Source organism: Eimeria acervulina, genomic scaffold, assembly GCF_000499425.1.
Source record: "Eimeria acervulina Houghton genomic scaffold, Eah_scaff64, whole genome shotgun sequence".
NCBI lineage: Eukaryota > Apicomplexa > Conoidasida > Eucoccidiorida > Eimeriidae > Eimeria > Eimeria acervulina.
In genome coordinates, this window is record NW_013549677.1 from 20,145 (window position 1) to 44,494 (window position 24,350).

General features: G+C 56.3%; 3 protein-coding genes across 3 annotated transcripts; 2 read left to right on the top strand and 1 right to left on the bottom strand.

The window, feature by feature from the left end:
• Positions 1-372: 372 nt before the first annotated feature.
• Positions 373-10,371, top strand: EAH_00011810 (myb-like DNA-binding / high mobility group box domain-containing protein, putative; the record flags this gene model as incomplete). The annotated part of the gene is made up of 17 exons (XM_013394784.1): positions 373-1,513; positions 1,750-1,839; positions 2,102-3,117; positions 3,328-3,661; positions 3,846-3,940; positions 4,179-4,269; positions 4,595-5,090; positions 5,945-7,692; positions 7,811-8,098; positions 8,279-8,376; positions 8,503-8,677; positions 8,813-8,891; positions 9,008-9,116; positions 9,276-9,337; positions 9,473-9,650; positions 9,797-9,899; positions 10,181-10,371. The coding sequence occupies 17 exons, from the start codon at positions 373-375 to the stop codon at positions 10,369-10,371; spliced, it is 6,294 nt and encodes a 2,097-aa protein (XP_013250238.1).
• Positions 10,372-11,175: 804 nt separating this feature from the next.
• EAH_00011820 (hypothetical protein, conserved) lies at positions 11,176-15,778 on the bottom strand (the record flags this gene model as incomplete). The annotated part of the gene is made up of 8 exons (XM_013394785.1): positions 11,176-11,238; positions 11,468-11,565; positions 11,808-12,131; positions 12,380-12,507; positions 12,587-12,745; positions 13,017-14,138; positions 14,353-14,610; positions 14,868-15,778. 8 exons carry the CDS (start codon positions 15,776-15,778, stop codon positions 11,176-11,178), a joined length of 3,063 nt encoding a protein of 1,020 aa, XP_013250239.1.
• A 4,164-nt stretch (positions 15,779-19,942) lies between these two features.
• Positions 19,943-23,898, top strand: EAH_00011830 (vacuolar sorting receptor protein, putative; the record flags this gene model as incomplete). The annotated part of the gene is made up of 10 exons (XM_013394786.1): positions 19,943-20,166; positions 20,442-20,589; positions 20,643-20,729; positions 20,856-21,014; positions 21,299-21,467; positions 22,111-22,200; positions 22,458-22,615; positions 22,890-23,065; positions 23,330-23,437; positions 23,646-23,898. The coding sequence occupies 10 exons, from the start codon at positions 19,943-19,945 to the stop codon at positions 23,896-23,898; spliced, it is 1,572 nt and encodes a 523-aa protein (XP_013250240.1).
• Positions 23,899-24,350: the final 452 nt, after the last annotated feature.

A 24,350-nucleotide genomic window follows, 5' to 3' on the forward strand; every position in this document is an offset into this window, starting at 1 on the left:
AGCAGGTGGTTTTCTTTACTTCGCTGCTCTCTCTACTGTGCCGACTGCGCCGCTGCAGCGGCGGGTTGTTGCCGCTTCCCGAGACATCGGGCCATGCAGCTTCTGCTGCAGCAGCTGCTGCAGCACCAGCAGCAGCTTCTGTAGGGGTGCCCACGCTGCAGCAGCCGAGGCAGCAGCAGCAGCCACTGCTGCTGCTGCTTTTCAGTGACTCTACGGCTACGCTGCAGTGTACGTACACCTCGAGCCTGCCCCCAATGAAGGGAAGAAATTTGAGATTTTTTTGAGGGTAGGGATTTGCTGCGGAGGGCTACTACCAGCAGCAGCAACGACATAAGCAGCAGCAGCAGCTGCTGCAGCAGCAGCTGGCAGACAATGCAGAAGCTGCCGCCGCTGCATCTGCTGAAGCAGCCCCACGAAACGCCCTTTCTCATGCCCCCCTCGCAGCAGCCTCCGAACCCCGATGGACAGCAGCAGCTGTTGCAGCCAGACGAGCTGCAGCAGCAGCAGCAGCAAGGCTTGCCGCATCTGTTGCAGCCTCTTCCTGTTGCAGCAGCCGAGCAGCACGTCAGCAGTAATAACCCGCTGGAGTTGCTGCAGCCGTCCCTTCTGGCGAATGAGGTGCCTCTCCAGCCACCTCCCGCCCCCAGCAGCAGCAGTAGCAGCAGGGACAGCAGCAGCAGCAGCAGGGAGAGCAGCAGCAGCAGCAGCAATAGTAGTAGCTGCCGGGAGCTTTGTCACCCGGCCTTAGGAGTATCCGATCCCGCAACTTCCACCACTGCATCTTGCGGCAGCCACAGTAGCAACAGCAGCAGCAGCAGCAGCAATAGCAGCAGCAGCAGCAACAACGGCTGTGAAAGATACAGCTGCAGTACGGAGCCTGTGGTATCAGCTTCTCAGCCATTTGGATACCCTACATGTAGCGGCAGCAACAGCAGCAGCAGCAGCAGCAGTGGCGGCGGTTTACACTTGGGGGATGGCGAGACCCCCATAGTGGCTGCTGCCGCTGTAGCTCCTGCTGCTGCAGCTCCTGCCACTTCCGTTGCTGCAGTTGCTTCTGTTGCTGCTGCTGCCAATGCTGCGCCTGGAGCAGCTGCTGCTGAGGGAGGGCAACAAGGAGCGAGCCCACCAGCAGTAGTAGAAGCGCCAGTATGTGCAGCAGCTGATTGTGCAGCAGCAGATACTTCTGCAGCAAGTCATCCTGCTGCTGCAGCAGCTGATACTGCAGCTGCTGGCGCTGCAGCAGCAGATGACGCTGCGAACAGCACCAACCGGCGTCCACACCGTAGCCGCCGCCGCAAGGGAGGCAGCAGCAAAGGGCACAAGAAGAATGGTGCTGCTGCTGCTGGAAGGCGAAGATGTGCCTGCAGCAGCAGCGTGCGTTTGCTGCCAGCTTGGCGGCCTCCCCTCTCATTGCTGCATGGGGAGGAGGCCCTGCTGCAGCCGCGGGTTTACCAGAGGCAGCTGGACTTTCCGCTGCCGATGGTGCAGCAGCAGCAAGAAGATATGCTTGACTGTAAGCCGCCGTTGCTGCTGCTGCTGCTGCTGCCGCTGCTGCTGCTGCATGCAGATATCACCTGATTTTGCTGCTCGGCATTGTGCTGCTGCCTCTTTCCGTGGTGCAGCGGCAGCACTCTTGGCTGCTGCTGCGACGGGAGGGAATCGGTGTTGCTTCTATAGAAGGAATAGTGTTTCAGCTCCTGCTGTTGCTGCTGTGCTGCTGCCTTTGTTGCTGTTGTGCTGCTGCTTCAGTTGCTTTTGACGAGGCAAGTCTGCTGCCTCTACAGCAGCCAGAAATGAAGGCCCCCCCTTTTGCAAATGCCCTGGAGCAGGCTGCAACAGGTCCGTTCTGTAGCTGCTGCTGCTGCTGCTGCTTCTGTCGCTGCACCTGTTGCTGCTGCCGCTGCTGCGTCTGTTGCTGCTACTGCAGCTGCTCAGGGTTATCGTTTGCTTTGCTGGGCTGCGCTGTTCTATCGGGCCTACGTACCGTGCTTCAGTGTCGCAGTCGCTGCTGCTCTCTGGTGCTGCTGCTGCTGCTGCTCCTTCTGTTGCGGGATGTGTTGTTGCTGCTGGACTTGTGCGGTTTTTATGCATGTTGCTGCAGAGGCTGCTGCTGCCCACCGAGATATCTTTCTCTGGTTTGCGAGGGGGAGTGAGCCTGGGCGGCTCCAGCTCAGGAGCCAGAGCTACGCTGCTGCTGCTGCTGCTGCTGCTTCTACTGCTGCTGCTGCTGCTGCGGCAAAGGAAGCAGCAGCTCGCGAAGCGGTGGCAGCTCCTGCTGCAGCTAATGACAGCCAAGATGCTGACGGGCCAGCCGCTGCTGTTGCAGGCGGCAGCAGCAATCTCGGCAGCTCCGCAGGGGATCCTGCAGAGGAGCAGAACCCAGTGGGAACAGCAGCAGTAACAGCGGAAGCGGAGAGCTCTGCGGCTGCTGCGGCTAGTGACGATGACACCGAAGAAGTAGCAGCAGCAGCTGCTGCTGCTGAGGAGCAAAAGATACAAGAGGTGTTGGAGGCGCTCCCTTTGCTGCAGACCCTGGAGGGTCTGCTGCACCGCCACATGCTGCAGCTTGAGCGGCACCGGGAACCGCTGCTGCCTCGGCAGAAGCAGCAGCAGCTGCTGCTGCTGCTGCTGCACCTCACTCGGGTGCGGCCGCAGCTGCGGCCAGCGCTACTTGACCCCCATGTCTCCGTAGATAGCAAGGAGAAGGTCTTGTCGTTGCTGCTTGTGGAGGTGCTGCTTCTGACTGGCGAGCAGCTGCAGCAGCAATGCTCGCAGGTTGTGCAAGCAGCAGAAGAAGCCGGCAGCAGTTCCGTTGCAGCAGCAGCAGCAGAGGGAACCAAGATGGGAGCGCGGCTGCTGCAGCTGCTCCATCGCCTGGGGTCCCGGGGAGCTGCTACTCGGGGCGATCCCAACGTTGCTGCAGCTCGCGAGGCGTTGCTGCAGACAGTAACGCATCTGTGGGAGCAGCAGAAGCAGCAACAACCGCAACACCAGCAGCAGCAGCAGCAGCAGCAACAACAACAGAAGCAAGCAGCCCACACGTTGTTGCAGGTGGTATCGCGTTTGGAGTCTTTACCTGCAAATGTGTTGATTCAGCTTCCGAAGCAACTGCACAGCGTGCGTCTGCATCGGCAGCTGCAGTAGCAGCAGCAGCTGCTGCTGCAGCAGCTTTCTCGCTAAACCCTCCGGGGTTCCCCTCGTGACTCCTTCTGGAGCTGCCGCTAGTTTCCGTGTGTGTTTCTGTCTACAGCAGCAATTATGATGCAGCAGCAGTAGTATTACTCAGGTGTGTGCTGCTGCTGCTGCTGCTGCTGTTTGTTCGCGCAGTTTCGTGATCAGGCGCACATGCTGCAGCATTTGGGGGTGCAGCTGCTGCTGACGCAGCGGCAGCCGCCGACGGAGGACGCTGCTGCTGCTGCTGCTGCTGCGCCGAGTGCAGCGAAGACTTCCGCGCCAGCTTCTGCTGCAGGCGGCCAACCGACGTCGCCACCCCCTGCACCGTCTCAGCAGCAGCAGCAGCAGCAGTCGAATGCCTCGGCTACTGCAGGGGTACGGGTTGCTGATGCAACTTTGAAAGCAAGCGAGCAGCAGCAGCAGCAGCAGAGTGCTGGCAGCAAGAGCAGCCCTGCGGGGCTGCAGCAGAAGAAGACTTCGCGAAAGGGTTAGCAAGGATGTGCTGCTGTTGCTGCTGTAGCATGGCTGTTGTGGCAGCTTCCAGTCGGTGCTGCTGCTCACTAGTCCGTGTCACTGCAGCAGTTGGTGCTGCTGTCTTGCTGCGACCCCCAGCGAGATGCTGCTGGTCAGAGCTGGTGCGGCTGCTGCTGCTGCTGCTGCTGCTTCTTCAGGAGTAGGCATGTCGGGCTGGGCTTTGTTTGCGAAAGAGAAGAGGTTGGAGTTGCTGCAGAACGGGCAGCTCACAGGAGACACGCTTCCAGAGCAGGTGTGTGTTTATTGCTGCTGCTGCTCTCGCTGCTGCTGCCTCCACTGCTGCCGTTGCTTGTACATCTGTGGCTCTTGCTTCTGTTGCTTCCTTTTTGCTGTCTCGGCATCTGCTGCTGCTCTTGCTGTTTCTACAGCTACTGCCTTTGCTGCTGCTGCTGGGACTGCTGCGCTCGCTGTTGCTGCTGCTGCTGTTTTGCTGTTGCTATACCAGCTTACCTGATGTGCTGCTGTTGCAGACGAGTTGCGTGGCGAAGTTTTGGCATGCGCTCTCCAAAGACGGGAAGGAGGCCTGGGGACGTAGAGCAGAACAGCTCAACCGACTTGCAGGTGAGCTGCTGCTGCTGGGACTGCTGCTGCTAGTCTTGTGCTGCTTCTTCTGCGTCGGGTGCTGTTTCTCCCTTTTACCTGCTGCTGCGATGGCGGCGCTTATTGGTGCTCCTGCTACTCTTAGTGCTGTGGGCATATGTCGGGGGGTGCTGCGCTTGCCGCGTTTGCTGCTGCTGTTTCGCCTTTGGGGTTGCTGCTGCTGCTGCACCTGCTGCTGTCCTTGCTGATGCTTGCTGCATCTTTTGGTGGTGCTGTTCGTGTATTTAATGCGGTGGGGAGGCCTGACTTCAAGCTGAGTAGCGTCTGTCTTTGTTTGTCGCTGCAGCAGGAGAACGGGATAGGGAAGACGAGAAGAAGTCGCAGCAGCAACAGCAACAGCAACAGCAACAGCAGCAGCAACAGCAGCAGCAGCCCAGCACTCCCTCAGTAGCACCGAGCAATGGGGTGCACGCGACAGCGCAGCGGAGTACCCCTCAGAGCTCTCAGCAGCAGCAGCAGCAGCAGCAGCAGCATGGGGCAACACCTGTAGGCAGCGGTGGGGCCCATCCGAGGCCGCAGCAAGCTTTGCAGCAAACGCCATCTCCTGCGGGTATGCATAAGCAGCAGCAACAGGAGCAGCAGCAGCAGAGTTCTTTTGCAAAGAAGAGCCCTTTAACGGCCCCTAAGAAACGAAAGAGAGGAGGCCCTGGAGAGAAGACAAACAGCCAAAGGGGTTATACAGCATTTACTCTGTTTGCGCGAGAGACCCGTCTTAACTGCAAAGAAATGGGCATAGACTGCGGTGCTTCTCTGAGCGAGCAAAACACCTTCATTGGAGACAGGTCAATTAAACAACAAACGCATGCAAAGATGTAGAGAAAAAGAAACACACAGATACACGCAAAGACAAACATAAAACACAAATACACACAGAGACGCAGATAATTACAGGGACGGAGACACCCACGCACACACAGATATATATATATATTATATGGATATGTATATTTACACAAATGCACTAGGAGACAGACACCTGAAGGCATGCGTGCACATATATACACGGAGGGGGAGCGGGGAACAGAGCCAGGGATAGGGAGGGAGAGGGGGAGACGGAAAGAAGCACAGAGGCACAGGCAGATACACCACAAAAACAGTAGACAGAGACAAAGAGAGACAAAAAAGAGAGAGAGAAGTATTAAAAGAGACTAAAAGACAGACAGAAAGGAGACGGCAAGTGAGAGAAGGGGACAGACACAGGAACATAGACAGTAAAAAAACTCAGATAGAGGGAACAGGCATATTGACGGAGACAGAAGAAGGGTCAGAGTGCAACACAGCAGCATGTGCGTGTGAGTAGAAGAGAGACGGAGACAGTGAAGGAGACATAGACAGGGACGGTAACAAAGCGAGAGCAGCAAAGATAGAGCCAGAACCGAGATAGAGCAAGATGCAGATGTAGAGACAAAAGTATTAGAGACACTCAAGAAGAGTTGCATTAGGCAGGGTGCGGAGGGGCACTTCTATTCAAGCCGCAGACGGTCTGCTGCTGTTCCTGTGCTATGCTGCTCGTTTGTATACTCCTTTGCTGCTGCTTCTGCTGGGTACCAGCAGCAGTAGCGGAGTTAGTTGGCCGCTGCAGCAGCAGGAAGGGCAGAAGCAACAGGGATAGCTGGCTGCTGCGGTGTCTCTGCAGGTGGAGGCAGCTCTCGGCGGAAGAGAAGCGAAGCTTTCAGTCCCGCGCCCGCGAAGCAAACGAGGCTTGGAAGAAGCAGCAGCTGGAGCAGGGACAGCAGCACCAGCAGCAACAGCAACAGCAGCCGCAGCCACAGCGGCCGCAGCAGCAGATGCAACAATCCAGCACCAAACAAAATTCACACCCTCAAACCTCATTAACTCCGAGTATGCAGCAGCACCAACAACAGTCACCAGCGCAGAAGCAGCAGCAGCCCGTTGCTGCTCCTCAACAAGTCCAGGCAGCAAGGGGGCCGCCGCAGCAGCAGCACCGCCCACTGCCGCAGCAACAGCTGCAGCAGCAGCCGGCTATGCAACAGACACCCCAAGCGCTGCAGCAGACGGCTCAGGCGCTGCCACAGGCCTTCCGACCTGCCCAGCAGCAGCAACAGCCACAGCAGCAAGAGCAGCAGCAGCAACAGCGGCAACAGTGGCTGCTGCCCCCAGCCAACTCTCCCAGTGGAGTGCTGCGAGGCCCCTTGCCAGTTGATGGCTCGGCTGGTGCTGCAGCAGCAGCTGCTGCAGCAGCTGGTACGCCTGGGCTGTCTGGTGGTCCTGGTGCAATGCTTGCCCCGTTGCAGGACCACCCACGACAGCAGCAAATGCAGCAGCACGTGCTGCTGCAGCACCAGCTGCAACCCCACAGCATGCTTAGTCCAGATATGGGTTGGCAGCAGGCGCAGCGCCCGCTGCAGAGACCTCCGGCCTATCAGCAGCAGCAAGGCCAGGTGCAGCAGGTGATGCCACAGCAGCAGCAGCAGCAGCATTCCGTCGCACGCCCCCTGAATGTATCAAATTCGCCTTCTGCTCCTCCTGCTGCCTTTGCTGCTACGGCAAGGCAGCTGGACACAGAGGTGGAACATAAGGCGGGCGCGCCATCTACTGCAGCTCAGCAGCAACCTTACTTCACTGCACCGCAGCAGCACCTAGGCATCCCTCCGGGGGGCCCGCGGCGGTGGCCAGAAGCAGATGCTGCTGCGCCTCCGCCTGGGCCTCCTGCGTTTTCCTATGTGCAGCAGCACGGTGCAGCTCCTCCCAGCTCGCCCAGCAAAGGGCACACCCGCCGGGCTGCTGCTGCTGCCGCTGCTGCTGCTGCTTTGGAGGACTCCTGGATCTCTGGGGCTGAGGGAGGTGATGGAGGCGCATCAGCAGCATCATCAGGGGGTGAGAATCACACTGAGTCTCCAACCACTGCAGCAGCAGCGAACGAGAGTAGCAGCAGCAGGAACAGCAGCAACGGCAGCAGCGGTGGCGACGCACCTGGAGGTGAGAAGGGTCTGACCGACACTGCGGCTCCCTCTGTCTCTGCAGCTACCGAAGCAGCAGCTGCAGCAGCCCAAGAAGCCCAGAGTGCCGGTCCGGCAGAAGATGGCAACGCTGGGGAGCTGCAGCGGCAGCAGCACGGAGAGATAGTGCCGCGGCAGCTGCGACAGCAGCAAGCGCGCATGCATGTTGAAGCTGAAAAGGAACTAAGCAGCAGCAGCAGAAACAGCAGCGGCAGCAAGCGGCACCGCCTTCTCCGGCCTGCTGCCGCAGCAGCCTCCAAGGCAGCAACAGCACGCAGATCGCCTGGAGAAGTTAAAGGCCAGAGCAGGAGCGACAGCGAAAGGAGCTGCAGTGCAGAGACTTTCAGCAGCAGCACGAGTGAGAGCAGCAGGAGCTCCAGCGAGAGCAGCAACAGCACCAGCGACGAAGCTGAGGAGTCGGAGGGTAGGTCTTTGCTTGCCGATGCCTTTGCTTCATTTGCTGCTGGTTCTTTTGCTGCATTGATGCTATGTCTTGTGGATCTGCTGCTGCTGCTGCATATCTGTGGGTGTGGGTGTGGCAGCAGCAGCCGACAGCAGCGACGAAGATTTCGTTCCCACACGGACCCCCACCCGCCCTGGGCGGCGACTTCGCAGAGGAGCAGCAACAGCAGCTGCTGCTGCTGCTGGAAAGGAAGAGAGGGGACGCAAAAACGCAAAGGGATGCAGCAGCACAGCAGCGAGGGGCAGGGCTCAGAGGAGCTGCGGCAGCAGCCGCGAGAAACGTGGCGGTGCTGCTTCTGCTGCTGCAGCAGATGAAGTGTCCCCACAAGCAGACGCTGCTATTCAAAAGACAGCAGCGGCTCCGAACAGTACGTGGATTGCTGCTGCCCGTGCCGTTACTCCAATTCCGGGTGCTGCGGCAGCTTCTGTCAGAGATGATCGCTGCTGCTGTTGCTACTGCTGCTTGCTGCTTGTGCCATTGCTATTGCTTTGGGGGAGCTGCTTCAGCAGCAGGCTTTTGCAGTTGTGAGGTGCTGCTGGTGTTGCAGAGCCGGTGACGCTGTGGGACTTAGTTAAGCGGAACATTTGCAAGAAAACAGCAGCAGATAGAGCAGCACGAAGGGGTGCTGCTGCAGCAGCAAAGGGCGTGAGTTATGCCTACTGTGTTTCTTTACTGGCGGCGCACTGCAGTGCCGCTATTGAGGTGCTATAAGTCAAGGGACGAGCGTGCGGGCTATTTGCATCTGTCTCCTACTGTCTCCTGTCCCTTCAGACAACAGAGGGCGGCGCTGACCAGGCCGACGATCCCTTCGCGCTGCTACTCTCCCCGACCCCGCAGCAGCAGCAGCAACAGCAGCAGCAGCGTCAGGTTGGGAGTACGCCTTCAGCTGCAAGCGGAGATGGGACGGATCTTGAGGGGCTCTTCGAAGCCCCATCTGGAGACGCCGGTAGGGGGGAACAGACAGCTACTGTATGCTGTTGTTGATGAGTTGCTGCTTCCATAACGGCCCCTCTTTTCTTTTTTTCTGTGGGTGTTATTTGCTTTTGCTGCTGCTGCTGCTGTTGTTGCTGTCGCACCACAGGAGGCGCGAACTCACTGCGCCTTGACTCTTCCGGGAACCTGGTGGTAGCAGATGGGCCCAAAGAGGCATTTTGCTGCAGGTATGTTTTGCTTCATCAGCGACAGTCACTTCACTAGCCTCAGCAGCAGCAGCAGCAGCAGCAGGAGCAGCAGCAGCAACAGAGCAGTGGAGGGTGGTGCTGAAATGTGCTTACAGGTGCCTTGGCATGCCAGGGTTGTTGGGAGGAACCTGCGTATGTTCAAGTGGCCAGCAGCGACGAGTTCTTGAGGAAGACCTGACCTCAAGAGGAGCCTTCGCGCTGCAGGTGCAGTGCTGCTGCTGCTGCGGCTGTGTCTCCCTGACGTTGCCGCTGTCTCTTCTTAAATATGCTTCCGTGTCTACGTGTGTGGGTGTGGGTGTGTAAGGGGGTGTGTATGTGTGTTACTTCTGATTGCTGCTGGTGCTGCTTTTGCTGTTGCTGCAGCCTTATGAAGGGGCATACAAGAAAACCAAGCGAAAGCGCTGGACCGAAGAGGAAACGCGCAAGTAGGCTGCGTTGTTTACGGGCCCCATGAGCAGCAGCAGCAGCAGCAGCAGCAGCGGCAGGTGCTGAATTGTGAGCACGAATTGTAGGGGGCGTGTGCATGCGTACTTTTGCTGGGGTGCATTGGTGTGTTATAGGTTTTATGAGTGTTTGTCTTGCTGCGGCACGGACTTGCTGCTGATTAAGACAATGATGCCTGGAGTGACAGACGGCCAGCTGAAGAGAAAACTAAAAATAGAAGAAAAAAGAAACGCAGCGCAGGTGGAGGCGGCGCTGTCTCGGAAGCGTTCACTGTCTCTGCAGACGTACGAGCAGGTACGGACCCCACAACTTGCATGTACAGACACCGCAGGTTGATCTTCCCTGCCCTAGCACCACTAGCAGCTGCTGCAGCATCAAAACCTGCTGCAGCAGCAATATCGAACTGCGGCTGTTGTGGGGTTTTGGGGGCATATGTGCAGCTTCACGGGTCCATCCGGAGGGAGTTGCATTGTCAGCCCTTTAACGACTCAGACGAGGAACCGCCCCCCAGGGCGTTAGGGAATGGGGCTGTTGCTGCTGCAGGTGGGTAGACCGTCTGTCAGTCTGTTTTTGCAAGCACATGCATATGTCTGCATGCGGGCCGCTCTGCGGCTGGTTGACTCTTTTGTGTTTATGAATCTGTGTTGATGCTGAGGTGTCTACGCAGCTGGCAGCGCGTTTGCCTGTGAGGTCGCTGCAGTCAGCAACAGAGCGGAACAGTCAGTGTCTGCAGCAGCAGCAGGAGCTCCACCAAAAGGGTGCTGCGCAGCAGCCAGAAAGTGCCGCTTGTGTGCATTTCCTGTGTGTGCGTTGATCTGCTGCAGTACCGGCCCCGCCCTCCAGCAGCAGCGGCGGCGGCCTGCTGGCGCTGTTGGGAGAGGAGACAGCTGGAGACACTTTGGGTGTGCCACCAGAGGGGACAGACCCTGCAGGGATTGTCTCCGTCTCTGCAGGAGGGACGGCCTCGGAGCCGCTTGACTCTTCTTTAATGGCGCTGTTAGGGGGGCCCTTTTAGAAGGATTGTTGTGTCAGTGTGTTTATTCGTGTCAGTATCTCTTCTTGTGCAGTTGCCGAAGGCAAGAAGAGAGCGAGACCCATTTAAAGAAACGCCCTACGGTCCCTTGTAATGGGGTGTACCTAACGGGCTTCGGTGGCTGGAGGCACCGCAGGTGTCGTGTGGGGCGGCCCTGTGTAGTTTGTAGCAAACTACCCGGCTAGTTTGCTAGCTAGATGCGTAGCTAGCTGGCCGATAGCCTTGCTATCTGCTTAGCTAACTAACTGCGTAGCTAGCTAGCTACGCGTAGCTAGCGCATCCCCCCGGCTAGCTAGCTAACCCGCTAGCTAGGTGGCCCCCCGCATGCAGACGCATTTTTAATCCGCGTGGGCGCGAGCAGCTCGAGAGCAGAGCTGGTAGCCCTAAACTGAATCGACGTAGGAAACTTCATCAGATGTACTCTGCTGAGGGCGGTGTTCCCTCCTCTTTTTCTTTAGGCAGAAAAATAACAAACGCATGCGTTGTGGGGCGCGTGGCTTTCTAGGCACACGAATATGTGCATAGGAGACCGGTACCTATTTCTAGACAACTGCCGGTATCAGCCAGTGCCCCTCAAGGAGAAATACTTGAAAGAGTCTGTTGCGGCCCCTTTAAGGAGCTGCACTTAAGCTACTCAGCAACAAGGGTGCTAGCCACCCCACGACATAGCAAGCCAGCTAGCTAACTAGCTCGGTCGCCTCCGCCGCGGCTACCGGGGCAAGGCTGTGCGGCCAGCTGGGACTCTTCTGCCCCCTGTGCTGCTGATCGGCGGAATCCGATCCCCAGCTAGCGGCCCCCGCTGGCCTTTGTGGGGTCCCCAGTGTCGCTGATCTGCGAGAAGCGCTGCAGCTGCACGCAGCACAAGCAAAGAAGGCATAGAGGCTGTTGTCATAGAAAACAGCAGAGAAGCGCAGCCCCCACCGTCTTGCCCCCCGTGACGCACCCCTGCTATGCTGCTTGCTGCTCAGTTCGCGCTGTGGAGACAGCGGGGTCTCATCAGGGCACAGTAGCTAGAGTCTAGTTGCCTTAATGGCTCTCAGCACTATCTCTGTTGTCTCCTCCTCTGTCTCCTTCTCACCTCTCCTTCAAACCAGGCTGCGCGGCTTCGCTCGAACAGCGCCCGCAGCGCCGCCACTGAATGCCCTTTGGCCTCAGATGCTGTGAGCCCCTCGGGGCCTGCGCAGCAGCAGCAGCACAGTGGAATTACAGCACAGCAACATGCATGCAGATGCTTGCAACAAAAGACATACAAACAGTCACAAGCTGCTTCCCAGTATCTGCTACAGGTCTGCATTCATACAGATGCTTCCTCGCCCCAGATGCACGGGCATCTGCAGGTCTGCTGTCAATCTGCCGCAGGGCTGCTGCACCAAGTGCAGCAGCACAAATTTGCATTATCTACCGCCAACTGGCCCTACCCAAATCATCGGCTTCCGCAGGATGCTGCGGGTCGCTGCTGCAAAGACCGCTTCTTGGGGGGCCTTGCGCGCGCCTTCCTTGTTGCTGCTGCGCCTCTCGCCTTCTCCATACTGCGTCGGGTGCTGTGGACACGCTGCTGCTCTTCGACTGGCTCAATGCATCCGGTGTAGCTGCTGCTGCATCTGCTGCTACTGCTGCTCCTCTGTCCGAAGTATTCGCCTGCCGACTCTGCTGCTTCCCCTTAGCTGCGCAGCTCTTCATCCAGTCGAGCCGAGCGCGGATGCGCCGAGCCGTCGCCTCATCGCTTTTTCCATCTTCGCGCCCTGGCAGCAAACCGGTCCTGCAGCAAAAAGCAGCAGCAGCAGCAGCAGCAGCACACAAACGAGCAAGCAATGAACGCAGACGGCAGCAGAAGACGTCACGCACATGCCGTAGACACCCCCAACTCCGCACACAGCAACAGCAGCAGCCGACGATGCTTCTGCTGCTACTGCATGAGCACGGCCCCTGCCAGAAACACATAAAACCCCACCCTCGTTGTCAGTAGCAGCAACAGCAGCAGCACCATTACCATCAACCATAAGCACCAGAGGTATCAGCAGCACAGGCACCAGCAGCACCAGACAGCCACCAGCTGTGTCCCCACCAATGGCTGCCCCAACAGCAGCACCAAACAGCAACGGCAGCACCAAACAACACCTGCCAAACAACACAACCCCACCAGCAGCAGCAGCAGAAGCAACAGCAGCAGCAGCAACAGCAGCAGCGTGTAAATTACTTTCTGAGACGAACGGCCTTGTAGGGATTTGGCCGTTGCTCGTCAGCGTCGGCGTCCACCTGCATCAGCCACTCGGGGAAGGCGGAAAGGCCGAGCCGCAGCTGACGCGCCTCCAGAGTGTCTGCGTCCTCTTCGCCGCCTCGACTAGTCAACGGCTGCCTGCAGCAGCAACACGTCACGTACAAGAAGCCATAGCAGCAGCTGAAGCTATTGCAACAACAGCAGCAGTAGGAACAGCAGCAGCAGCGACAGCAGCAGCATCAGCGGGAACACCACGCGCAAATCGCAACCAGAGACGGCGCAAACCTCATCACACAGCCGTCAGAAGGTCAGCAGAAACTACAGCAGCAACAGCAGCAGCAACTGCAGCAGCAACTGCAGCACAAGCAGAAGACGCTGTGCAATATGCCGCAGCAGCAGCAGAGCTTACGAGCTGGTCGTCAGTCGGCTGCCATATAATTCATCGACACCCGACTCATCCCCCATCGGGCTGCATGTGCCTGTTGCTGCTTCAGCTTCTGTTGCATCTGCTGCTGCTCCTACCGATGCAGCAGCTGCTGCTGCTGGAAAGTTTCGTTCCCAATACTCAGTGCGCATGCCTCCCAATGCTGATGGAGTCTCCTCCCCCCTTATGGCGGCTAGAAACCGCCCCTCTGCTGCTATCTCCACTGCTGCTTCTGCTGCCGCTTCTGCTTCTTCTGCTTTTGCTGCTTCCGACGTCCCCTCGTATGCTGCTTCCGGCGCTTTGGCAGCAGAACGAGGCTCCTCCCATCCTTCCCATCGTGCTTGTGCTGCTTCGGCTGCGGCTGCATCAACTGCTTCTGGTGCTGCTGCTGCGTCGGCTACTTCTGCTGCTGATAGTAAGTACCCGGCCCCCGTACTCTCGGCGGCGAAGTTTTCTTCGTATTCTGTTGCTTCTCCCGTTCCCTTGGCTAACAAAGCTGGTTCTGTTGCAGCATCGATGCCTGCGCGCGTTGGCTCTGCTGCTGTTTCTACATCTGCTGCTTTTGCTGCCGTCAATTCAGGCACTTCTGCTGCAAGTTCAGCTGCTTCCATTGCTCCTGCTGTTTCTGATGCTGCATATGTTGCTATCTTTGTGTCAAAGTCCGCTCCTAATGCGTGAGCCGGTGCTAGTGCTGCTACTGCTACCTTTGCTAAACCTGCTTCTTCCGCCCCTTCTGCATGCAATGACGCTTCTGCTGCATTCGTTTCCTCTGCTGTTGCTGCTGATGCTTCTCCTGTTCCTGTTGAGCCCCTGGCACCAGCGGCATCGTCAACATCAAGAGGTGTGCGTGCTGCAGCAAGCGTTCCGCCGTCTGCTTCGCCCGCAGCAGCTTCCGTATCAAGTTTAACAGCCGCATTCCCCTGATCAGCTGAAGATTCTGGGGCTGATGCAGAAACATGAGCGCTACTCGGTGTTGCGAGGCCGCTAGCGGCAGCAGTTGCTGTTGCTGCATCAACACGGGCAACTGTTCCTGCGTCTCCTGTGCTTGCTTCAACTTCGGTTTCCCCTAAGCTTCTCCTTGCCTCAGGAGCATCGATGCTGGATGGCCTGCAGCAGCAGCAACAGCAGCAACGGCAGCAGCAGCACGGCTCCCCATCGGCGGCAACAACAACCGTGCTACAGCGGCAGCAACAGCCAGAGCGAGTTGCAGCACCCCGAACAACAGGGTGCTGCTGTAGGCGCAACAGAGAAATGAAGTGGTGCTGCAGCAACAGCCGCAAGAAACAAGAGCGCGTGAACACCAGGAACTGCTGCAGTCTACCTGGGTATCAGGGGGCCGAGTTGCTTCACGATATCTTCGAAGGGTAGTATGTAGGGACAAGGACCCGGCGCAGCCGCTGCTGCCGCTGATGCTTGCGGCATTGTTGCAGCTGCAGCAGCATCAGGCGCAGAACCAGCAGGCCCGCTGCTGTCTGTATCCAAGGGGACAGCCAGTTTAAGAGGAGTGGAGTGATTGAGCAGCGTCAGCAAGCCGAGCTCCCCACTGCGTCTCCTATCTATCGAATTTTGTGTGCAGGACCTGCACATACACCACAGCGCATGCTCCCCACGCATATCAACACGTAGAAACTAACAGCCAGCTGCCACACAGCCGCACTTAAACGCCTGCTGCTGCTTGCAACAAGACCTTCACCAGGTGAAGGTCTTGCAACAAGACCTTCACCAGGTGAAGACGCAGCTGAGGCGGCATGAGAGAAGACAGCTGCTTTGATATTGGAACCCCAAAACCTTTTTGTGTCCTCTATGGCAGAGTGCATGCAAGTGCTGTTTAGTTACCAAGACAAGAAGGGATCGAGCAAACTCTCCTCCACCTCGAGAGGCAACTCAGCCAGCAGTGCATCTTCACCGACAAAGACGCGGCTATCCAGGGGAGGAGGACGCCCGTGTGGGGAGCCCCTCGCCATTGCTGAACCCGCAGACGTGCTTGATAGAGAGCGAGTTAAGAAATTGGCTGTAAGCCGCTTCAGCCTCGACGCCTGCCGCCGCACTGCACGGCCCACAGATGACTCGTTTCTGCTGCGCCCGCTGCTGCTGCTGCTGACTACTGCTGCTGCTGCTAATCCCTGCTGCAGCAACTCAAACTCACGCTTCCAAGTACCCGTACACTCCCCTGTTGCTGCTGCTGGTGTCGATGCTGTAGCTGCTCCCGTTACTGCTGGTGCTGTTGCTGCTGGCCGCCTGTAGCTGCTCGTACGCCCAGGCCAAGGCACAAAAGTAGAAAAAGCATCGTCTTCTCGCTGCTCCGCCTTCTGCTTGAGCTCTCCCTGCAGATCTTGCTGCAGTTCTCGTTGCAGTTCTTGCTGCAGCTCTTGTTGCAGCAAGTGTGTTTGTGCGGGCTGTGTCGCAGGTTGTTGCTCTCTACACTTGTCTACTAACGCTATCTCGCCCTGTCCATACTCCCGGCTTTGTGACTTCCCAGCGGTGCGCCGGACGCTAATGGTGCTGTTGCTGCTGTTGCTGCTGTTGCTGTTGTTGGCGTAGTAAGGAAAGCTCTTGCCGCAGGAGCCCCTCCCTTCCCAAAGTGTCTCCTCTTCTGATCTCTTGTTGCATTCTTGTTGCAACGGCTGGTGTTGTTGAGGTGTACAACCCAGCTGCTGCTGTTGCTGTTGCTGTTGCTGGTCAAGGCTGCAGGCATCTAACGGGACGGAAAAGGGTGGCTGCGCCAGAGGCCCCGCCCCCTGCAGCATCGCCAGGGAGTCAGTCCCTCAACAGACCCCGCGGTCTCTTTGCTGCCAATGAACCGCAGCGGATGCTGTTGCAGCAGCAGCATCAGAGGCTGCTGCTGTCGCTGCTGGTGTTGCCGCTGGGCGTACTCGGGAAAGCAGCAGCAACAGCAGCAGAAGGCTCACCCAGTGTGATGCAGGAGCACAGCGAAAATGCGCCAGAACTGGGGCTCTTCTCGGGAGGCCTGCTTCCCGGTGGTTGCTGCTGCTTTCGTTGCTGGTGCTGCCTCAGTTGCTCCTGTGTTGTTACGGCTGAACCGGCGCTGCTCGTGTGGAGCAGCGGTGAGTCTCTGCAGTGTTTCTTCGTCGACACCCTCCAAAAACAGCTTCTGTAGGCCTTCTTCCATACACATTCAGCTGCTGCTGCTAATGTGCTGCTGCTCCTTTGAAGCCGCTCGATAGCCGCCTGTTGCTGCTGCCGATGCTGAATGGGCCATTCCTGCCGCTGCTGCTGCAGTGACAATGACAGGCACTTGCAGTCGCCCTACTCACGTGCAGCAGCCTTGGAGTTGGTCTAGAGATGAGGGATACAAGCAGTTTCACAACAACAGCAGCAGCTGCTGCTGCTACTGTCGGTCCTACGCCAGGGGGTATACGCGCAGCGGCTTCAGCAGCCAACTACAGCCTATACTGTAACAATCTGCATGCAGGTGCTCTGCTACAGGTTTGTAGTCATATGTCTCTAAAGGCAGAGTTGACGCAGCGAGTGGCGGTGACGGCCAGCTACTGCACCAGTACGGCACCTGCTGCAGGAAGGGGGCTCCTTCAGTGCTATGTCTTTCTAAAGAGAAAATGTTCCTCCTAATCTTTCAAGTATTCGAGCGTTGTTAACTCTAATTGGATCACTTCGACAGAGCCTGCCCCTTGACTGCAGCCAGCCCTGGGAGGGGCCCCGCCGGCGCTTGCGGCATAGACGGAGAAGCGGGTTAAGGAATAACATTAGCAGGTATCAGAGGTTTTTCGCCCTTTTTAATTTATTAGGAACATCTAGTTGGATTGATGGGAGTGGGTCGTCCAGTTTGAAGCGGTTCCAACAACACCGTTTGTGTTGGAATGGGCGTCGCTCGGCACGGCCTTCTATACAATAAAATGTATTATACAGCTCTCGATGAAACAGCACTGTAGGTGCTTAATCTGGTTGGCCGCCGGTGTTGTCTCAACGTGTGTAAAGACAAATGATGTATAGGGGCTCCCGCTCGGGTTGCACTTCTGTATGATAATCTTCTCTAGCCAATTTGAGGTCTCGCTTCATTTCTGGGAGGTGGCAAGATGTTGCAACGCCAAGTCACCTACTCGACCCACTCGACTTACTCGACCCGTGTTGCAGTAGGGGGAGACCGGTGCAGCATGCCGTCTCTGAGATTGGTACGCGAGTGCTTTCTTGCATGCAGACTACGTGCTGAGGACCAGGTGCGTGTTTAACAATTATCTACAAGGCTAGTGCACCGAGCAATGGGGGCTTGTTCATGCGTGCATGTGTGGCTGCCTTGGAGCAAGAGATGCAGCAAGGGGTGCTCCAACCAAAGGCAGCCGCATCCTCCACCAACCCTCCTCATGCCTTGTTGACGTTGTGCCAGGACGCCTGGAGACTAGGCTGGGAGGTCAGCTGCTTTTTGGGAAGTCTCATACCAATTTTCTTGACTCTTTTGCAGCTCATGACTGTCCTGCGCTAAGGTCGAAGAGTCTAGCTACAATGGATAGCACCAACTAGTTGAGACCGGGAGGCTTGAGCTGCGCTCCCATCCCCTCTTCTAAGTGATGAATAGCACTGATTAGCTGCACTGTAGTGCAGTGTTTGCCACTATATTCCCGGAAAAATTCATCGAAGTTGCTGGATTGTTTTTCTTATGTGGAGCGAGTTTATAACGTCAGTACATCAGGCGACCCCTTATTCTCTGGCTCTGCAACTCGACACCGAAACCCATTGAGTTATCCGACGTTTTCGTCTCCATGCCCGTGCGCTCACACCCGCAGCGCTCCCTAGACAGCTGGCATCGCCCGGGAGTGTACGAAGACGGGTGAGGACCTTCAGGCAAGAAACTACGGCAAAAGCCAATTAGCCATTGCTTTTCAACCCAGGCAACTTGGCATTTAGTGGATTCATACACTCCTCAAAGCGTCCAGGAAGAGAAGCAGCAAAAGCAGGTCGCCATGTATAGTATAGGGTTTTCTTCTGCTCGTTTTCAGGTCAACGTATCTGCCGCATTGTCGGATTAACCCCAACGTGGGTATGTCACCATACTATTGATATTAGCTTTCTTTGAAATTTCACGGAGTCACCAAAATTTGGTTGAAGCCTCCCCGCACAAGGCAGCACCTCCACATCGACAAGGAACAACTGGAGGGGAATGAGATCCTGGAAATACATGTAACGACGGGCAAACATCACAGCTAATGACAATATTAAAGTAGCTGGGCAGGAGGTCAGCAGTTTGAGTGGATTTCTGGGGAACACTTCAGCAATGCCGCAAGAGCATCTACGAACCGTCCTCGATTCAGTTGGGGAAACAGCAAGGCTGGGCGTGCGCATCCCAACGCAAAGTTCGACTGTGTACACTCATGTTGGCAGTTGCCTTGTCACTTGCATAGACGGGCTTTGGCTCTCCTCTGCCAATTGCTTTTTGGTGTGGTCTACGCCCCTTCCCCTTTTTTGGGTGTCTCAGCGCCGCTGTTCACAATATTTTTACTTTCCTCCCTAGGGCCTGGCCCTCTTCTGGGGCTGGCTAGAACCCAGCCTCAAGTGAAGGCGTTGCGCTTATGCAACAGCTCATTACATTTTTGTTTCGGTTGGGATCCGCTCTTTACAAAGCAGCGCTTAACCGGGTTGCAAGTGGCCTAGCAACTTAGCAGTGCCCAAGTCGTTGTCTCGAAATGCCGGAGGGGTTAGGGCATACATCAGAGGGCATATGGGTCCAACCACATATTGCTTTCTGTTGCAACATGAGTTGCAGGCATGTTAAAAGGCATGCTCCACCATAACAGTTTGGCCCCCTCCGTCCTGGCCTCAGTCCCTTGCACTGCTTTGCCCAGGACGCCTGGAAGTTGAAGGGGAGATCCGCTGCTTCGAACGAACTCTAGTACAAAGTTTTTTGACTCTACTGCAGCTCATTCCAGTCCACCCGTCCATCCCTTACACCAAGGCTTCCCTATACAGGTGGCCATCATCGCCTCCGCCCAGCGCTCTGCGCCATGCTAACCAGCTGCTAGTACACAGTACTTCCGCTGCAGTAATGCCTAAGAAAACACCTAATGGCTTAAGCAAACGCCAACAGCGGGTCAACGAAATCAAGCGAACCAAAGGTCATTACGCCGCGCATTCGCTACCTCAGATTATCCACTCCCACCTGACCAAACAGGGTGTCCCGAGAACTCATTTAATGCTTGCAGCAGCACGCAATTCATCAATGGTGATATCTGTGTTTCTGCTTAAGTGTTTAACGACTGCAGAAGTTCAGCGCCACACGGCAACTCCTGAAGAGGTGTGTTTCTGGGGAAGCAGTGTGCATAAGCCTCAGCAACTATCTGCAGTAACATTTCCCCTAAGTCTCCGGAAGAAAAAGAAGACAACTGCTTCTTGGTTGCGTTTTGTGGAGCCGAAAGCCCGTAGGGAACGAGAGTGCATGCAGCGTCTAACAGCCAGCCAGCCCCAGCCTCCCCTCCTTTGTTTGTTATTATTGAGAAGAGTAAGATAATTAAGTCTTGTTTGGGAGTATTTGTCTGGCTTTTCATTTGGGTACAGCTACACAGGCAGCCTGCCCCCCTGCGGCGTCGCCGTGTTTGCACGCTTTTCTGTTGCTGGTGCTGTTCTGCCCCGCTTCTTGTTTCATTTGTTTGCTTTCTGATCAATGCGGATGTCTTCTTGAGGTTCTCGTTGTTCTTGTGACACCACCAATTGTCTCCTGCACCACGCCTCTCATTTCATGTGCTCAAACACCCGCTGCAGCGCGGGCTCTGCGCTGCCTCTTCCGCCCCTCTGCTCAGTGTGCCTTCTTCTCTCCCATCAGACTTCTCGAGTAGCACGTATTAGGAGGCCGTCTCACCCTTTCGATTCCCACTGATTTACGTTTCCCCCGCGGAGGCGTGCTAGATTTTTGCGGTGTTACTGCTGCACAGCAAGAACGTTGGAAGATGGGAATGGTCGCAGCAGGGTCCCGGCCGTGCCTTCTGCTGGTTCTTCTACTGCTGTTTTTGGCTGCACTGATACAAAAATGTGGGGCGCAGCTCAGGGTGCAGTCCCCAAAACGTCTCATCGACAAGCTCATCTCCATGCAGGCCATCTCCGAAGATAACTTCTTCACCATCATCGGGTCAACTGCCTCTTTCGGCACCCCCGCCTACGGCACTACCCTGAGGTAGACTGTGCCTGTTGTTACTGTCGTAATCGTTCCGTGCTGCTGCTGCTTCCTGCTTTTACGGTTTCTTGTTGCTGCGCGCTACCGCAGTGGGCATCTGCTGAATCTACGTCTACGTCCCGCTGCAGGAGCTGTTGTGGGCGAAGTGCAGCTGCTGCTTACCGCGTCCGGAGGGCCGCCTTGTGTATAGACCTCTTGCTGACGCTGCCTGTCGGTTGCTGCTGTGTGTGGAGCCATCAGTCCCCTTTCTCCCTTTTGTTGCGTTTGTGGGACAGAGGTAGAGCCTTTTATACTCCCCATGAGCGGCGCGAGGAGGCGGACATGACGGAGACAGGCCTGCACTGCGACACGTCGTACTGCGCGCGACTCAAGGATGAGATCGAGGAGTGGAAGAGCACCGCCCTGCAGGGAGGCCTGGCCAAGGTGCGCAGTGTCTCCTATTCTTATACGATGCTTCCTTGCGTGTTGTGCGCTAGGAGTGCGGCCTCTCTTCCCCTCTGTGTCTTCTTTTCTGTCGTGTGTCGGAGCTACCTCTGGCTCGTTTCAAGAGACAGCGACATGTGGTCTGTGCGTGTATGTTGCGGCTTGAACCTGCGGGGCAGCAGTTGTGTGGGGCCGGCAGCAGCAGCATCTGCTGCTGCATTTGCATCTGTCTTCATGGCGTTGCGGGGTGTGTTTTGCTCGTGCAGGTTGTGTTGTTCGTTGACAGGGGTGTCTGCACGTTTGCTGCAAAAGTAGAGGCTGCGCAGAGCTGTGGGGCGGACGCAGTAGTAGTTGTTGATCATGGCACGCAAGACTGGACTCGCGGGATGATTCGCCACAACATCATCATGAGTGATGACGGAAAGGTTAGGAGATTTCCTTGTCGATGCGTGCCTGCAAGACGGGATGCATGCACGTATGCGTACGTGCCATTCAGCAGGGTGGAGGCCCTCACCGTGTGTGTGTCTGATGCGTGCTGTTGTCGTTATTGATGGTGCTGCTGGCCATTGTGTTGCCGCTGCCGTTGATGCTGTTGATGTTGCTGCTGTAGATGCAGGTGCTGCTGATGGCATTGTCGTTGCTGTTGCTGCTTTTTTTGCTATAGCTGTTCCTGTGGTGGTTGCTGGTGGTGGTCTTTCGTTGTTTGCAGATGCGGGAGATTCACATACCGTCTGTGCTAATAGCACAACCCGAAGGAGATGCAATAAAGGAGGAGATCCTTTCAGGACAAGAACCCGTTCTTGTAGAACTCGAGTGGCGTATGCCTGCCCAGTGGCCTGTGGCTGTCAACTTCTGGGCAGACCCAGGCGATGCGCAGGGTGCGTGGCTTACATTGGGCTGTTTGCCTCTTACGGCTGTTGCTGTTGCTGTTGACTCCCCTGAATAGGCTGGATGTCCGCTTTTCCGCTTATTTGCAGCTGCTGGGCGCCCTCATTCTCTCCTTTTTTTGGTTTCTGGTGTTGTTTTTTCTGATGTTTCGTGTTGTTGTTTGCTGCTATTTGATGCTCTCTGTAGTTCTTGTTCTTGTTCATGGTGTCGTTGTTGTTGTTGTTCTTGTTCTTGTTGTCGTAGGTGCCGTTATTATTGTTGTTGCTTTTTGTTACTTGTTTGCTGTTTGTTTTTGTTTGTTGCCTGTTGTCTGTTTTATGTTGTTTGTTGTTCGTGTTCTTGTTCTGCATATTGCTGTTCTCGTTGTTCTTGTTATCGTATTTGTCATTGTCGTTGTCGGCTTTGCTTGCCATCGTTATTCTAAGGTGTCCGTTCGCTCCGACTACTCGGAAGTAAGAATACCTGCTTGCTTCATTGCTTTCGCCTTTGACAGTCGGTGGCAGTTTGCATTGGGTGCATGTGCTGCTGCAGCCGCCAGCTTTTTGCAGTCTTTGGCTCCCTACATGCTGCGTTTGGGGGTGCACGTCCGCTTCCAGACCATCTACAATGTTTTTTCTCTTGAGGGTGGCTCAGAAGAACTTTGCCTTTCTCAGGGCCTTTATGAGAAGTATCCGCGACTCTACTGCTCTTTTGAACCCAACGCACAAGTCCTTGGTCTCACCGGTATGCTGCGCTCCTCCGATGCTGCTCTTGTTAGGCTTGCTGTTGATGCTTTTGCTGTAGGCTGACGCTTCCCCCTCCTGTCGGGGGCATATATGCTGGTAGTGTTGCTGTAGTTTCTCCTGGTGCTCTTGTAGGGCTGTTTGCAGCCGCTTGTGTGTTGGTGGGTCTTTGGTATGCTGTGCCCTTGTGTACCCTTGCTGTTGCCGCTGCCGGCGTGCTGCTCCTACTTGCCTGCTTTTGTTGCTGCTGTATTGCAGGGAGTGAAGTTGTGCAGGAGTCCTTGCTGCAGTCTTGTCTGTACAGCATCACGAAAGTGACTCCGCCAGAGATGAAAGAAGGCGAGTTTTCGCGAGAGTGGTGGCTCTACCATCAGAGGCTAGGCGACGTGAGAGACGGCTGTTCCTTTAGTGGCAAGGTGGGCGAAGCGCGGCAGCACTTGGGAGCTGGGGAGTTTCTTGGGTCTAGGTGTAGAATTTAGGGTTTAAGGTCTAGGGTTTACGATTTGGGTTCATGCTGCGGTTTGAAAATATGCTGTATAGCGAATACGTTGTCTTCCTTCCACATAGACGCTAGTCTCTTCGTCCGTGTATTCTTTTAGCAGGACCGATGCAGCGTGCCTGAGCGGTTCTGTCAGGCCTCATCGTGTACGCACACCTGGGTTTTCGTGTACAAGTCTGTGGGTGAGGCAGGGCAGGAACGCTTGGGGCCCTGCGTGCTCGAAGCGTGTTTTGTCGGAGGTGTTGGCAGGCGGTCAGCTGCGCTCTGTGGAGTTGTGCATGGAAGATGAGAGCGGACGTCGGCTGCTGGACTTCTCCAAAAACAATCGCGGCTGGTCAATCGTCGCCATGACAATCAACGGGGCGAGGTGAGCACTAGCCTCAGCAGACTCTCCCGGGTAGCGCAGGCATGAACCTGCATACATGCCTGCATGCGGGCATGCCTGCTTGCATCCATGCCTGCATGCATCCATGCTTGCTTGCATCCATGCATGCATACGCCAATTCCTCTTTTTGGAGCACCCACAAAGAGTACACAAGCAGGTCTAGGTGTAGGTACATCCAATGTACGAACCACAAGCAGGGTTTTAGCGCGTTGTTGCTCGTTTTTGGCTGTTGTTTTTCTTGCGCAGATATAGTGGACAGCTTGCTCCGGAGCCGGTCCTTAGAGCCATTTGTTCTGCCACCGTTAATCCGCTTACAAACCAATACAGAGCAGACGAATGCAATGACATCGTCGTGTGAGCTAGGCGAAGTGGCCGGAACCTGTCACCGCTGCTGCAGCAGCACAAGTAGTGCCTGCGCCCCGCTAGCGCTTCTGCAGCTCTGCTGCTGCCACCCTGCTGCTGCTACTTATGCAGGAAGTTCTTTTTTTCGCGGCCTGCTGCTGCAGTGGCCGAGCGAAGCGTCATTTCCTGTTTTGTGTTGCTTTGGGGGGTGTATCTGCAGCGACGCACACACTGAAGATGCGCCGTGGCTGCGGTCGATGCTGGACTCGCGCAATCTCGTCTTTATTTTGTTTATGATAGTTGTGATTTGCCTCGGCCTGAGTTACTTGTATTACCGTTATGCAAAGAAGCAGCTGGCGGAAGGGATGCAGCAGCGGGTGCAGCACGAAGTACAGCAGCAGCTGCAGCTCTACCACAGAATGGAGGAGGCCCCTGGGAAGCCCGTTGCTCCCGAGCGCAGTCCCCTTGTCTAAGACGGGGCGAACGGTCTTGTTGGCGGATTGCTACCCGTCGGTATAACGCTGGCTGTACATGTAGTATCTCTCTCTTGCCTGCCCGCATTCAAATTTGGCTAATAGCAGTAAGGCTACTGAGTTGTAGGAGTTCCGGAGGAAAAAGACGCTCTTGACTCGGGGCAGCCCCCAACGAACTGCGTTGGGTTGGGGATGCCTCCGCTGCTCTTTGCTGCAGTAGTGCCCCGATGGCGGCGTGTTAGGCGCCCGAGCAGCTGCGTGGCTGCTGATTGGGGGTTAGGGCTTCTGTTAAAAACCCTGTAGAGTGGCTGTTATCAGGTGACAGCGGCGTTCGCTGCATTCTTGTCATGCTCTGGGGGCGGGAGTTCGTTTTGCCCTAAGTCGCAGTTGCTCTTTACAGCACACACGCAGCATTCGCCCTTCCCCCCCCCCCCCCCCCCCCCCCCCCCACA